The 13,489-nt window shown below is 36.1% G+C and overlaps 1 protein-coding gene across 1 annotated transcript in view; it reads left to right on the top strand.

The window, feature by feature from the left end:
• RWDD1_2 (RWD domain-containing protein 1) overlaps positions 1-13,489 on the top strand; it is a gene marked incomplete at its 3' end in the record, with an annotated part of 29,272 nt that continues 15,783 nt past the window's right edge. The window contains exon 1 of the mRNA XM_035729509.2: positions 1-182. Coding sequence (XP_035586610.1) covers positions 50-182 — 133 coding nt within the window. The 5' untranslated portion in view covers positions 1-49. The remainder of the gene's footprint in view (positions 183-13,489) is intronic.

Here is a 13,489-nt window from a genome sequence, read left to right as displayed (position 1 = left end):
AATACTTCAAGGTTGTTAGAGGGACGTCTCGAAACGTTGCGCACTTTAAATGGCTGATGAGAAGCCACGAAGAAAACTAATTTTACATTTTGATGCCAGGAATACTTTGTTTCTGTCAGATAAAAGTTATCGTTTCACTATTGAAGAGGCACTGAACAGTTACATTTCTGGAATTGTATGGGGTAAGCAAAATGGTAATGAGTTTTTACCCGTTATTTCTCAAACCTCAGTTTGCTGACTTTTTGAGAGTTCAAAAAATTTTTAGAAATATTTTGGGAAACAAGCGCCATAAACCTCAAGACATCTATCATTGACATACAAGAAGAATTGCACTGGCCCCAAATTTGTGCTCTTGGCGCAGTCCACTAATCACAGTTTCCCAGCTAGATAACTTTGAGTTCACCCGAACTCTTTGCTGACGCCCAACTAGGAAGTCTTTTATCCACATCAATAAATTGCCTCCAATCCCGACTTTTCTTAACTTATATAACAGCCGGTTGTGCGGAGCTTTGTCAAAAGCTTTGCTGAAATCAAGGTAGGTTACGTCTACAGGTAGCTTCTGGTCTTTAAGAGCGCACCAGCTTTCACGAGCCACTAATAAGTTAGTGAGACAAGAGTAACCTATTCTGAAACCGTGCTGCTTCTCCGAAAGTATCCGGTTTTTATCGAGATACTTAAACAGCTCCTTCCGAATAATCTTTTCTAAGATTTTAACAACCACACTAGTTAGGCTAACGGGGCGGTAATTCTCAGGTTTGTGTTTCGTACCTGTTTTGAAGACAGGACTTACTATGGCGTTTTTCCAGTCTTTGGGTAAACGATCCTGAGTTACGGATAGGTTAAAGCACATACTTAAAGGGTTCGCAACGAATTTGGATAATTCCTTCAGTAGCCTAGGATGTAATTCATCGGGCCCCATGGATTTACCTATGTCGAGCTTATTTAGTAGACCAAAGACATCGAGTTCTTTCATGGTCACACTATCCAGTGTATGTGTGTAGGGATCTGTATGTGCTGATGGTAAGAGTGCTTCTATGGTATATACATTGCTGAAGTAGTTTGAGAGCACTTGAGCCTTATCAAAGTCGTCCTCCACTAGTGACGCGGCAGTACTGTCTCCCCATAGGGCAGGAATGTTTCCTCCTCTTTATATTTTGTTAACTCTATCTAGTCACTCATTTTATGGATCTCTTGACTTTAACGTCACCCACATGTAACAAAACTGAAAGGTGTTCTACCTTTTGTACACCGATTACTCAGACTAAAGCCAGTTTCTTGTTTCTTATTTATAGACTGAATTAGTTGTAGCGTCCTTCCATTTTTTCGGCTTTGATTGCCATTCGTTTGTTGATCGTATCGTTTTCAATGACTATATTCTTTGGGTAACCTGATTTAATATCATTCACAAGAACATAGGTACATCCGCCTTTTGTCCAACGCTAGAAACTGAGTTCCGAAATAATCTTAAACGTTTTCGTTTCTATGCTGATATTGTTATCAACTCTGTTACTATGAGAATAGTCTCGATAACTTTATCCTGCTGTGATAACGTTCACTGAGTACGAGAAGAGGTGCACATATGTGTCAGGTTTTAAGTTACATATAACTAATTAAATATATCCTCCAGATTTCGAATAGTTTGGAAATAAATCTCATCAAGACCACTGAAGCATCAGTAGCTTGTTTTTTAAGAGGAGTGTCTTGTGAAACGCCATTCGATATTTATCCCTAACTTTGCTGTTTAGTGTTTATTCTCTCCCATTTATTTGCCTGTTTAAGAAATTTACTGGTACTTAATATGCTAACTTTACACGGTTGGCCATACAAAACTGTAGCTTAAAGCCAGTAATAAAGGGTTATATATAGGATCACTATCATCAATAACAAATTCTACGAAACCTATGCATTCTCTCATATGTATTGTATCAAGTATATCATTTAATTATGTCTGTAAACACAGTATGCTATGTATATATGAGACCAGAATAACTTGAGGCTTTCGTTTAAATATAAAAGGATTAAAAGTCAAACAGGCAATTTACTTCTAGTCTAAATAACCAAATCAATTTAATAACTATTAAAGAATACAACCTAAAAAGCCAGGTTTAGGTGATATAAAAAATTATCATATCAATGATATCACAACCGTGTCTACGTTGAATCGACAAATAAACTGGTTTATTAAAAAACCAAAAGACAAATATACGATGGGATGTTTGAAAATCTTAGGCATCAAAAAGGATAGCGTAATGTATGATGAGTTAGAAAATGATAAGATAAAGCTCAAACGTATGGTAAATGACTGTCTACTTGATGAGTATGGAAAAGGCGAAGAATTTATTTGACAGCATGTGGGGGTGTTTATAACAGACGATTAAGGAATCTAGAAAAATACCGGAAAAAATACTAACAACTAATTTACAGAGTTTGAAAAATTATTTATTAGAGCCACTGTAGAATGGGATTTGAGATGCAGCATTTTGCAAACAAAATTATGACCTGAACGGATGGGTTTTTAACCTCTTTGCAGTGCATACGTTATCGAACCACGCTCCATTTAGATGATTTTTAAAGGTATGTCGTGACCGAAGATTGGATAATTTTTTAATATTGAACCACCAACCGTTCTTCATCATCCGTTTGAAAGCCACGCAAAACAATACCCAAACATTTGTTTGAAAAGTGCTTGGTTTCTTTAGCCAATATAACCTGCTCCACAAGGTCGAATGAACTGATGTAAATTTTCCAACTCTTCGTGAGGCTAAAGTGGCTATAAGTAATCTAAAGTGATGGGGAGCAGAAGGACTTGACGGATTAACCTCTGAGATTTTAAAATGTGATGGTCCAATTTCGGCAGTTAGATTAACTGAAATCTTAGCTAACATTTGAGAACTGGACGAAGTCCCATCTTACTAGTCTCGATTGTTGATCGTCCCAGTCTTTAAGAAAGGACAAAAATCGCCCAGTAATAGTCACAAAAAGATAATTTAGTGTCTAACATGTTAACCTCACTAATACTTCGACGCCTATCTAGAACTCGTGAAGAGCAAACTTGAGCAAAAGAGTATGGTTTCAGACCTAGACGTGAACGTATAAACCCTTTGGCAGATTCTGAAACATAAACAAACTTTTCAACGCCTAACTATATTCATCCTCTTAGACCTCAAGGAGGCGTTCGACTCTGTTGATCCTAGAGTTCTGTGACAGTGTTTGTCGTCAAAAGGCGTAACAAAGAGGTGTACATTGATTTTGTACATTCTCTCTACTTGAACACTAATGGTCGAGTCAGAGCTTATAGAGAACTGTCACCGGAATTGTTTACTTTAAGTCGCGTTTGTCAAAGTTGTCCGCTTTCTCTATTTCTATTTAACCTTGTCATACATATGGTTTTAGGAATAACACACTTATCATCTGAATTTTTGGGGTTGATCTTTTACCAGAAGATTCATCTATTCACTTCAGTAATGACTTGCGTCACCGCATGAATTAGTGATGGGGAGTGAAGTAGCTGAAAGCATCGACCCCTCCACTTATCATCGATACTAATGGTCTGGTATCTGACAAAATCTTGGCACGACTTCGAAGGGCTCGATTGTCTTCTGCTAACTTACGTCACTTGTGACGTAGGCGAAGCATCCGTCTTTCAAACAAGGGGATAGTTTACTGCGCAGCACTTTGTTCCGTTCTATATTTTGGATGTGAAATAGGACCATTTAGAGTAGAGAATATCTTGGGTTACTGGCATTTAATCATAGATGTCTACGAACCATTACTCACGTATTTTAGGACTATGGAGTAATCAACGTCTAGGTTAAGAATAAAGCACCAAATAAAGGTGGGAAATTGATCGGTGAGGTAGTAAGTCTTCATCAATTAAGGTGTTGGGGACATTGCCTACCTCCACAGGCGATGTTTTCTCGTGTAGAATTAGACTGAAAGAAAGATAGGGACGGTCAAATCAAAACATGGTCTCAGTCCATGAAGTCGTTGGCAATCGGGCCTAGCCATGTAAATAGGTATTGACTACCTGGTTGAGGTCTGTACGGTCATCGTAACCAACGGTTAGGGACTTTGAAACGGCTCATAATCGTTTGCAATGGCTCACGTGCATCCATTCTTTGTCTTGCCTCAGATTCTAAGCTCTTGAATCCCTCATAATTTTCTTATTGTTTTTATTTCACCGATTTATATTTTCTCGAATTGTAACTTCGATGTCTAGTCTTTTCTAGTGCCACCGACACTGCTACTACGTCTGCTATTCTGGTATATAGCCCGAAAACTTCATTTCGGGTTCGGCAACTTGAGCCGATATACATACTTCCCAGGTTATACGATGATGCAAACTGACTGATCGACTGACGTACATTACGTCACCTTTTCAAATTCCTGAAATTTCCAAACACTTCGTATACTTCATTTTTCAACATACCAATTCATTCGTTGATTTAAAGTAGAAACGATTAAATAGCTTAGTTGAATAATATCATTGACAAGAACGTTTTTTCGTTGAACGGTCTTTTATTCTAATTTAATGATATAACAAGTTACTTTCGTTGTGTGATATTTAAAAGGAAAGCGTTTCAAAGAATGTACGAATTTCAAGAAAGTTCACATCTGAAATGACTATATCTCCATTCTTTCCCCCAAGTTTATATCTTAGTAGTAATACATTTTGCTTAATACTGTTCGAGCTATTTTTAACCTTCTATGACTTGAAACTTTGGATTTGGTTTACTGTTATTTACTGAATAAGTATAACTGAAGGTGTACAAAATAAGTCTATACTCTGTAAATAAGTATTATAATGACAGGCATTACACGTAATTAACACTTGTATAACCAGAACTAGAGACCTTAGATATTATTCATTTGTTTAATTCGAATGTTTGTTGTCAATTTAAATGTGATAAAGGGTTTCTTTTTAGCAAATTTTGGGTTACGATCTATTGACTTGAGTATGCTTAGTCATATATCAGTAGATTGTAGGGTATTTTTTGGGAATTTATTGTAATTTTTAAGTTATATTCGCATAAATCGATCCCAGTTGAGGTATCGTTGAAAACTAATGGGCATCAAACAGCTGTCAAGTCATAGTATACAAACCCTGGATAGTGCAAACGTACGACTCAACGGGGAATCGGCAAATGAAGAAGTTCCATACTAGTAAGGAAAAGCTCTGTAATGTCCCATGGTTTTCAATCGTATCAGACTAATATCGCGTATCACTTGTATTATAGACAAAAACATATGGTGTTGGATTCCATGTCTTGTGTCACTGAAAGAATGTTTACACTTAGGTGCCACCCAAATATCACCAATTCAAGCTCTAAATTTTAGTTATATTATGGTCGCGTAATTTCGTGGGTTGGTTGAGGTTAGACATTAACACCATTGGATGCGGCTCAGTAGGTTAAGCGTTCGCGCGTGAGACTGAAGGCCCCTGGTCTGAAACCCGCGAGCGGGATCGTGGATGCGCACTGCTGAGGAGTTCCACAATAGGACGAAACGGCCGTCCAGTGCTTCCAGGTTTTCAATGGTGGTCTAACATCAATCGGTTAATGATCTCAATCAAAAACTTATATTATTTAGTTTACTCTTTTGAATTGTGTTTCTAAAGATGTTAACATTTATACGCTTCTCGCTGATTAATTAAGGAGATACCTGTATATTTATATTTCATCAGATTGATTCATTAAATCTATTTACGATCCAAATACCTTTATTAGGTACTATTTCGTCACTCAGATTGTGATCTGTGATCGTCAATGAGTATTTCAGAAGAAAATCTAGAGTGTTTTAGGTTCTGTCATTGTCACTACTTATTGATAAGGAAATTTTATGTTTCAAGAAACATACATAATAAGTTAAAGATCTAAAGATCTTTCTCTTTATTATAGTTTCGGTTATTAATCATGATCTCTTACAGCTATGAATGTTTGACTTTATAGCTTAATAAATCATGAGTGATATTCCCTATGAATACAGAAACTAAGAATTTTTGGTGAAATATATGAAATACTAATTAGGGATTGTTGACTTTTGTTTAAGAAAGTACTTTATTGAGTAGAATATCTTCTATCAAATGAATTAAGTAAAGTAATAATAGATATAACAAGTTCTTGAAAGCTCTTGTAATGTTCGATATTTGACTTACTACTTGAATAATTGTCAATGAACTAAATTTAGAAAATTCACTTGGTATTGTTTGCTTGAATCTTCCTGTTAGCGGGACATAGACTGGATTAAAGCATGCTCAATGCACGATTGCTTTCGTGCACGCTGATTGACTAATTCTTGTCCAGTCAGCGTTAGTCAATACTTAGTGAACACTCTAGAAATCGTCTCATGTGAAAAACTATAAATATACTAACTTTTTCCCTATTGTACTTACTTACTTGCTTCTTACTTCCATCTAACCTTGTTATTTGGAATATAATCTCTTTCCTGTTCAACCGTGTTCTGATTTGAGGACTTGTCGAGCGAATTGGTGTTCGAGAATACTAAACAGTAACCGTAAGCGAAAAATATAACACTTCCCATTGATGGTTAGCACTGCAATTGATCAGTTTCTTATTGGTATATGTGCATACTGTGCTTATCGCCTCGATGTAACCTTAGTTCACAAGCATTATATACAAAGATGGATAGTGGCTAACAGTGGAATCTAGTTTGACACACGTTTCGTTCTATTTGGGGCTCGTCAGCTGGATGTGTCAGCATCTCAAAGTTGATGTTCACTCTTGGACTCGAACCTAGTACCGTTCGCTTGAAACACCATAGCGTTATCCACTTAGCTACTGAGTCTTGATAGCCACTTATTTGTGCAATGGGGTAAAGTTTAAATTCAATTGTTATTGTTTGTTTGAATCCTCCCATTGATGTTTAGCACTGTAATTGATCAGTCTCTTATTGACATATGTGCATAGTCTGCTTATCGCCTTAATATAGCCTTAAATTTAGAAAAATATCAGTGGTAGAGCAGAAATATGAAACAATTAAGCAGTCAAAAACACAGTCTAATCTTTGAAGACTTTCAGTAGTATTTTTTAATAATGATCATGAATATGGAATAAGTCTAGTGAATGTTTAAACACACTAAAAATGTATTTACTGTAAAACATACTACTTATGAATCAATAATCATTTACTTATGGGCTAAGAATAAATAAATTACTAAAACGTTACAACTTGACTATCAGTTGTTTGATAATTCTGTATTTGGATTGTTTATTGAATTACTTATGATAAACTAATTACGTGATACTAAATATTGTTATATTTCATATTCTAAGGTATTTGTATACATGGATATATAGACTTAGTTTAAGCAACCTTTAGACCACAATCACGTGTTCGTTGTTTATATAATAATTAGTGACTGACTAAATGTCATGTCTTGTGTTTAATTCAAGAGGTTTTAATAATTTATACAAACTGCATATTTAACAAAACAATATTTATATACTTAGGCCTGTTACTCCCAGTGGAGCATAGGCCGCCGACCAGCATTCTCCGACCCAATCTGTCCTGGGCCTCCTTTTCTAATTCTATCCAATTATTGTTCATTCTTCTCGTCTGACCATATGGCAACTCGAACTGATGCACGTACGTACGAAGTTCTACGTTGCTGATGACAGACTGATTAACTCATACTCCTTATGTCTGTCTTTATTTCTCGGCCTAATGTGTTCTCTGGTCTTCCTCTTCACCTCCTTTGGTCTTGAGGATTCCAAGTCAGGACTTGCTTTGTTATGCAGTTGAATGCTTTCCTCAATGTGTGTCCTATCCACTTCCAGTGCTTCTTCCTTATTTCCTTCTCCACTGGAATCTGGTTTGTTCTCTCCCACAGTCGATTGTTGCTGATAGTATCTGGCCAATGGATCCGAAGTATTTTGTATGGACAACTGTTAATAAACGTGTGTCTTCTGGATGATGGCTCTCGTAGTTCGCCAGATTTCCGCCCCATACAGCAGAACTCTCTTCACATTTGTATTGAAAATTCTGACTTTGGTGTTGGTTGACACTTGTTTTGAGTTTCAGATGTTCCTCAGTTGTAGAAATGCTGCTCTTGCTTTGCCGACCGACGCCTTCACATCTGCATCAGATCTACCGTGTTCATCAATGATGGTTCCCAAGTATGTAAAGGCTTTTACATCTTCCAAATCTTCTCCGTCAAGTGTGATTTGATTGGTGCATGTTTTTTTGTATCATAGAATCTTGCTTTTTCGTTTGTGCATGTTGTGACCTACTGTTGCTGAGGCTGCTGTTACACTAGTCGTCTTCTCCTGCATTTGTTGTTGAGTGTGCGATAGAAGATCCAAATCATTTGTGAAGTCTAGATCGTCCAACTGCATCCTAGCTATCCACTGTATCCCGTGCTACCCCTCAGATTTTGACTTCTTCATGATCCATTAAATTACCAAGAGAAAGAGAAAGTGTAAGAGTAAGCAACCTTATATATATATATATTTGACATTGTGGACAGGAGAACATTATGAAAACTTATTCGACATTATGGAGTACCTGAGAAAATCGCCAACATCACGCAGAATTCATACGACGGATCACACTGCAAAGTGCTGCATCGAGGACAGCCGACGGGTGCATTCCAAGTAAGGACCAGAGCCAGACATTGGCTATCTACTCTCGTTCTTCCTCTTTCTTCTGTTGGTTGACTGGATTATGATGATCTCGACATCAGAAAGAAAATGGAATAAAATGAACTTTGCAGATGACCTGGTCCTTCTAACCCATACACATCAGCAAATACAGACGAAGAAAACTAGTGCAGCAGCAGACTTTGCATCATTAGGCCTTAGCATACACAATGGAAAAAGCAAGATCCTCAAATACATCACAGAGAACACCAACACAACCACACGTGATACACTAACTCTGAGAGATTTGGAAACATTCACGTATCTGGGTAGTATCATCGATCAACAAGCAGGGTCCGATGTCAACGTAATGACAAGAATTGGCAAAAAAGGATAGCACTCCTACAGTTGAACAACATATGGAACTCAAACCAACTATCTGAAAGCCAACATCAAAATCAAAATTTTCAATACTAACGTCAAGACAGTTCTAATGTACGGAGCTGTAACGTGGAGAACTACCATAATCATCATCAAAGAAGTACAATTATTTATAAACAATTGTGCACGTAAGAGACTCAGTGTCCTTTGATCGGAAGAGTACAAACTAGCTTTCAACTGAAGAAGAAATCAGGATAGAACGCTGGAAGTAGTTAAGGCATACATAGAAATCATTAACCTGCATCACAAGGCAATCCATAACTCAGAATCCTGAAGGGAAACGGAAAAGAGGAAGATCAAAGAACACTGCGTCGAGAATTGAAAGCAGACATGAAAAAGATGAATAGTGACTAGACACGACTGGATAGGATTGTCCAGAACAGGATTGAATGTAGAATGTTGGCGAGCGGCGTATGGATTAAGTTGAATCACAATACATAGTGCAAATATATTCTTTTGGGCTTACACTTTATTTTCTTACCACTTTCGGAAAATTTTATGTAAATAAAAATGTGGTGTGTGCTACTCATGTTGACATAAGTATTATATGATGTTAGTCGTGAACAGGTCTGGCAGCAGGGAGATAAGAGGATCGAACAGTAAAGAATCGAAACAGAATGCAATTTGTATGAAAATGCAAGGACAATAAAGTCCGAGTCATTTTAAGACAATTAGTGGACATTTCGCAAATTATGTATTTACTTTATGATTGTTAGATTTTATTAACACAGTCCTGTAATTTCGAGTCAAATACATTCGATTGTTCCCACTGGTGTTCTTGTTCACTACAAAAAGTGTTGATGAACTGTCGATTCGTTCACCACTGTAGAAACGTGAAACTTTCCCCAAGTATGCTTCATACACATGCGTGAGTTATTAAAGAGGAAGAATGTATTTATAAATTCTGAGCAAATGAACTTTCAAGTACATTCAACGTTTCACCTAACAATCTACTTCAAGCTTTTTCAAGGAAATTTAATCAAACATCATAATTATCGAATATAAATAGGTACCTTGGTGATATTTATGATAAATTCATTTGATAATAAAACTCTTATTATCAGAAGGGGTTTTGTGGAGATTTTAGAAATTTCAGCGACTGAAATCATGAGTCAATTGAAGCTAGACCACCATGGAAAAACTGGCGCGAGACTGATAGGTCCTGGGTTCGAATCTCGCGGGGTGCGGGATCGTGGATGCGCACGACTGAGGATTCTTATACTAGGACGAAACGGCCATCCAGTGCTTCCAGGTTTTCCATGTTGGTCTAGCTTCAATTAACACATGATTTCAATCAGTGAAATTTTTAAAATCTCCACAAAACCCATTCTGATAATAATCATCTGCTCACTAGTGACTGATCTAAGGTAAATTAACGCCCATACATGAAAAAGAAGTCAAATTGAGCGTTATAACAATAGGTATATTTAACTTATTCAAATTGATTACTTTTGTTTTTATCAAATAATGAGATCATTCCCATCAATTATATTTTAGGCTTATCTATATGTGTATGCAAAATATTGTTTAATAACAATAGTCAAGTATATTGTATGCATATATCTGTATATTTCTTCATTTGACATGGAACAAAACATGGAATTAAACAAATCTTACGAGCGGGGTCGTGGATGCGTATTGTTGAGGAGTCTCACAATAGAACGAGACGACCGTCCAGTGCTTCCAGGTTTTCAATGGTAGTCTAACATCAATCGGTTCATGATCTCAATCAAAAAAAGAAGTACATGTACACATAAATATAGATAGTAGTAACGTTGAAATACTAAACCTGAAGGATAACTAAACTGACCTTCAGAAGATTTCATCCAATCTGATGTTTGAACTGACTCAAATTTAATTCTAACCCTAAATTGAACATTAACTGTAAGTAAACTCGTATCAAACTATCATTTCAAACAGAGATTAACGGTGGATAGCAGTAAAATCCAGAGAACGGGTTTCTTTCGATTTAAGACTCGTCAGTTGGATCTACCTGCATGACAGCGTTGATATTCACTCCGTGACTCGAACCCAGTACCGTTCGCTACAAACACATTGCCACTGAGTCCTGATAGCCACTTAGTTGTGCATTGGGATAAAGTTTAAAATCATTACATATTATTTGTTTGAATCATCCCATTGATGCTTAGATCTACAATCGATCAGCAAACGGTACTGGATTCGAGTCACAGAGTGAATATCAACTTTAAGATGCAGTTACATTCAGCTGACAAGTCACAAATAGATCGAAACCCGTATTCTGGTTTCCACTATTAGGCGACTATCCATGTTTCCTTATGAATTAAGGAAATATGATCACAATATGCACAAGATGCTTATATACCAATAAGAGACTGATCAATTTCAATCTTAAACATCAATAGAAAGATTCAAGTCAAACATAACCAAATATATTTTGTAACTATTTTCAACTGATTCAATACTAAGTTGATCTTGGTTAAATTTAGACAAAATGAATAGATTGAAGTATCTAAAAACGGGTATATAATTAGTCATAATATATTATGTTTATATTATAAGATTCAGACTAAATCTGTTTCAAGATGAAATCATTCAATTACTTCTTCTTCTTCTTCTTCTTCTTTGGTATGAATTCATTTCTTTGTCATTGAAATATATTCAAACTTATGTATCAAGGATGTTATGGTAGTCACAACCTCAGAGTTATTATTTTAGAATACTTGAAGTTATAGTGTAATGTATGAGAACACACATGTTAGACGAATTGAAGTCTTTGTAAAATCTAAGATCCATACAGACTTGATTGTACCTTCGGTCTAATATCAGTTATTCCCAGATCTCGTTCTACTCTTACCCTTCTGGCAACAGTGATCTCATTATTGCTTGTTAACTCGTGTACATCTCAACACAACATTGCAGAGCGTCTTACTAAATTCTGATAATCATACAGTAAAAACTTAATTTGCAAAATAACAATAAATTGTCTCAAAATTGACTGTTTCTTTAGTAAATGTCAATCCATTGTCTCAGATTTCATTGTTCTTGCATTTTCATACTAATTACGTTTTGTTTCTGTTCTTTCCTGCTTGATCTTCTACTGAATTACATTCTATTCCTGACTATCGTTATATACTACTTATTTAGCAGTATAAAGCTAAAGTTGACGGTTTGATATTCGAAGAGATTAAGTAAAAGATTCTCTGAAAGAGTTCATTGTTGAGTACTACATAAGATTTTATTGACTTCATAAGCGTTACAAGTTTGAAAAACCGACAAATATACAGGAAGACTATACATCATACTTAATGTATTTCTTTCAGTAATATATATAGTATTTTGTATATACAGTATGTTGAATAGTGAATACAAAAAAATGAATATAGTAGATAGAGATTACTTGATATACAGAGATCTTTATAATTAAAGTCACTTGAAACTAGACCACCACTGAAAACCTGGAAGTACTGGACAGCCGTTTCGTCTTATTGCTTGACTCGTCAGCAGTGCACATCCAAACTTACTCAATGAGTTTTCAATGTGAAATCAGAAAGTGAAATTTTCTATTGAAAATACTTAACATCTATTTTTTATAGACTCATTAGTATGTTGTGATTTAAAAACCGTCTTAAGTTGCTAACATACTTTTAAAATGTTTTTTTCTGGGAATTTTCATCGTTCAGCATAATTATACAATGATTATTATCAGAAGGGGGTTTTGTGGAGAGTTTTAGTAATTTAATAGTTAAATTTATGAGTCATTTAGAGCTAGACCACCATGGAAAACCTGGAAATACGAGACGGCCGTTCCGTCCTAATATGTGACAACTGAGAAGTGCGTATCAACAATCTCGCTCGTGGGATTCGAACACAGGACCTGTCGGTGTCGCGCACAAACGCTTAACCTGTAGACCACTGAGTTGTCTTTCAGTTGTGCTAATGCCAAACTTCAATCAGTTCATGAAACTGCGCCACCGTCCATCATCCTCTTCAGTGAGTTACTATCTCACAACACACCCAGTTGAACTCCACTGGTCACGGCTTCTCACTAGAAACCCAGGAAATACATCTTGTAGCCAGTCACTAGTGAGCACATGATGATTATCATCAGAAGGGTGTTTTGTGGTATTGAGGACGAAACGGCCGTCCAGTGCTTCTACACTTTCCGTGGTGGTCTAGCTTTAATTAACTTATGAATTCAACTATACAATGATTGATAAATTTGAGTAGTGGTAGATTGTAGTTAACTTCCACAAAAAAATGTCCTTACTATAGGTATATCATTTGAAAAAATTTTGATATTGAAATTGTTTGATTCCTATTCCCTTATGATTGGTAATAAATTGCTTTGGTAAGAATCATCTCACAATCTTGGTTATTAAATTACGTGAGAAAGAGACCTTTTAGTTACAGAACTTCCTCCTACTTTCAAAAAAATGTGAACAAAAATTACAACAGAGCCACTATTAGCT

This window comes from Schistosoma haematobium, chromosome 3 (assembly GCF_000699445.3).
Source record: "Schistosoma haematobium chromosome 3, whole genome shotgun sequence".
Lineage (NCBI taxonomy): Eukaryota > Metazoa > Platyhelminthes > Trematoda > Strigeidida > Schistosomatidae > Schistosoma > Schistosoma haematobium.
This window is presented reverse-complemented; position numbering and strand designations above follow the sequence as displayed.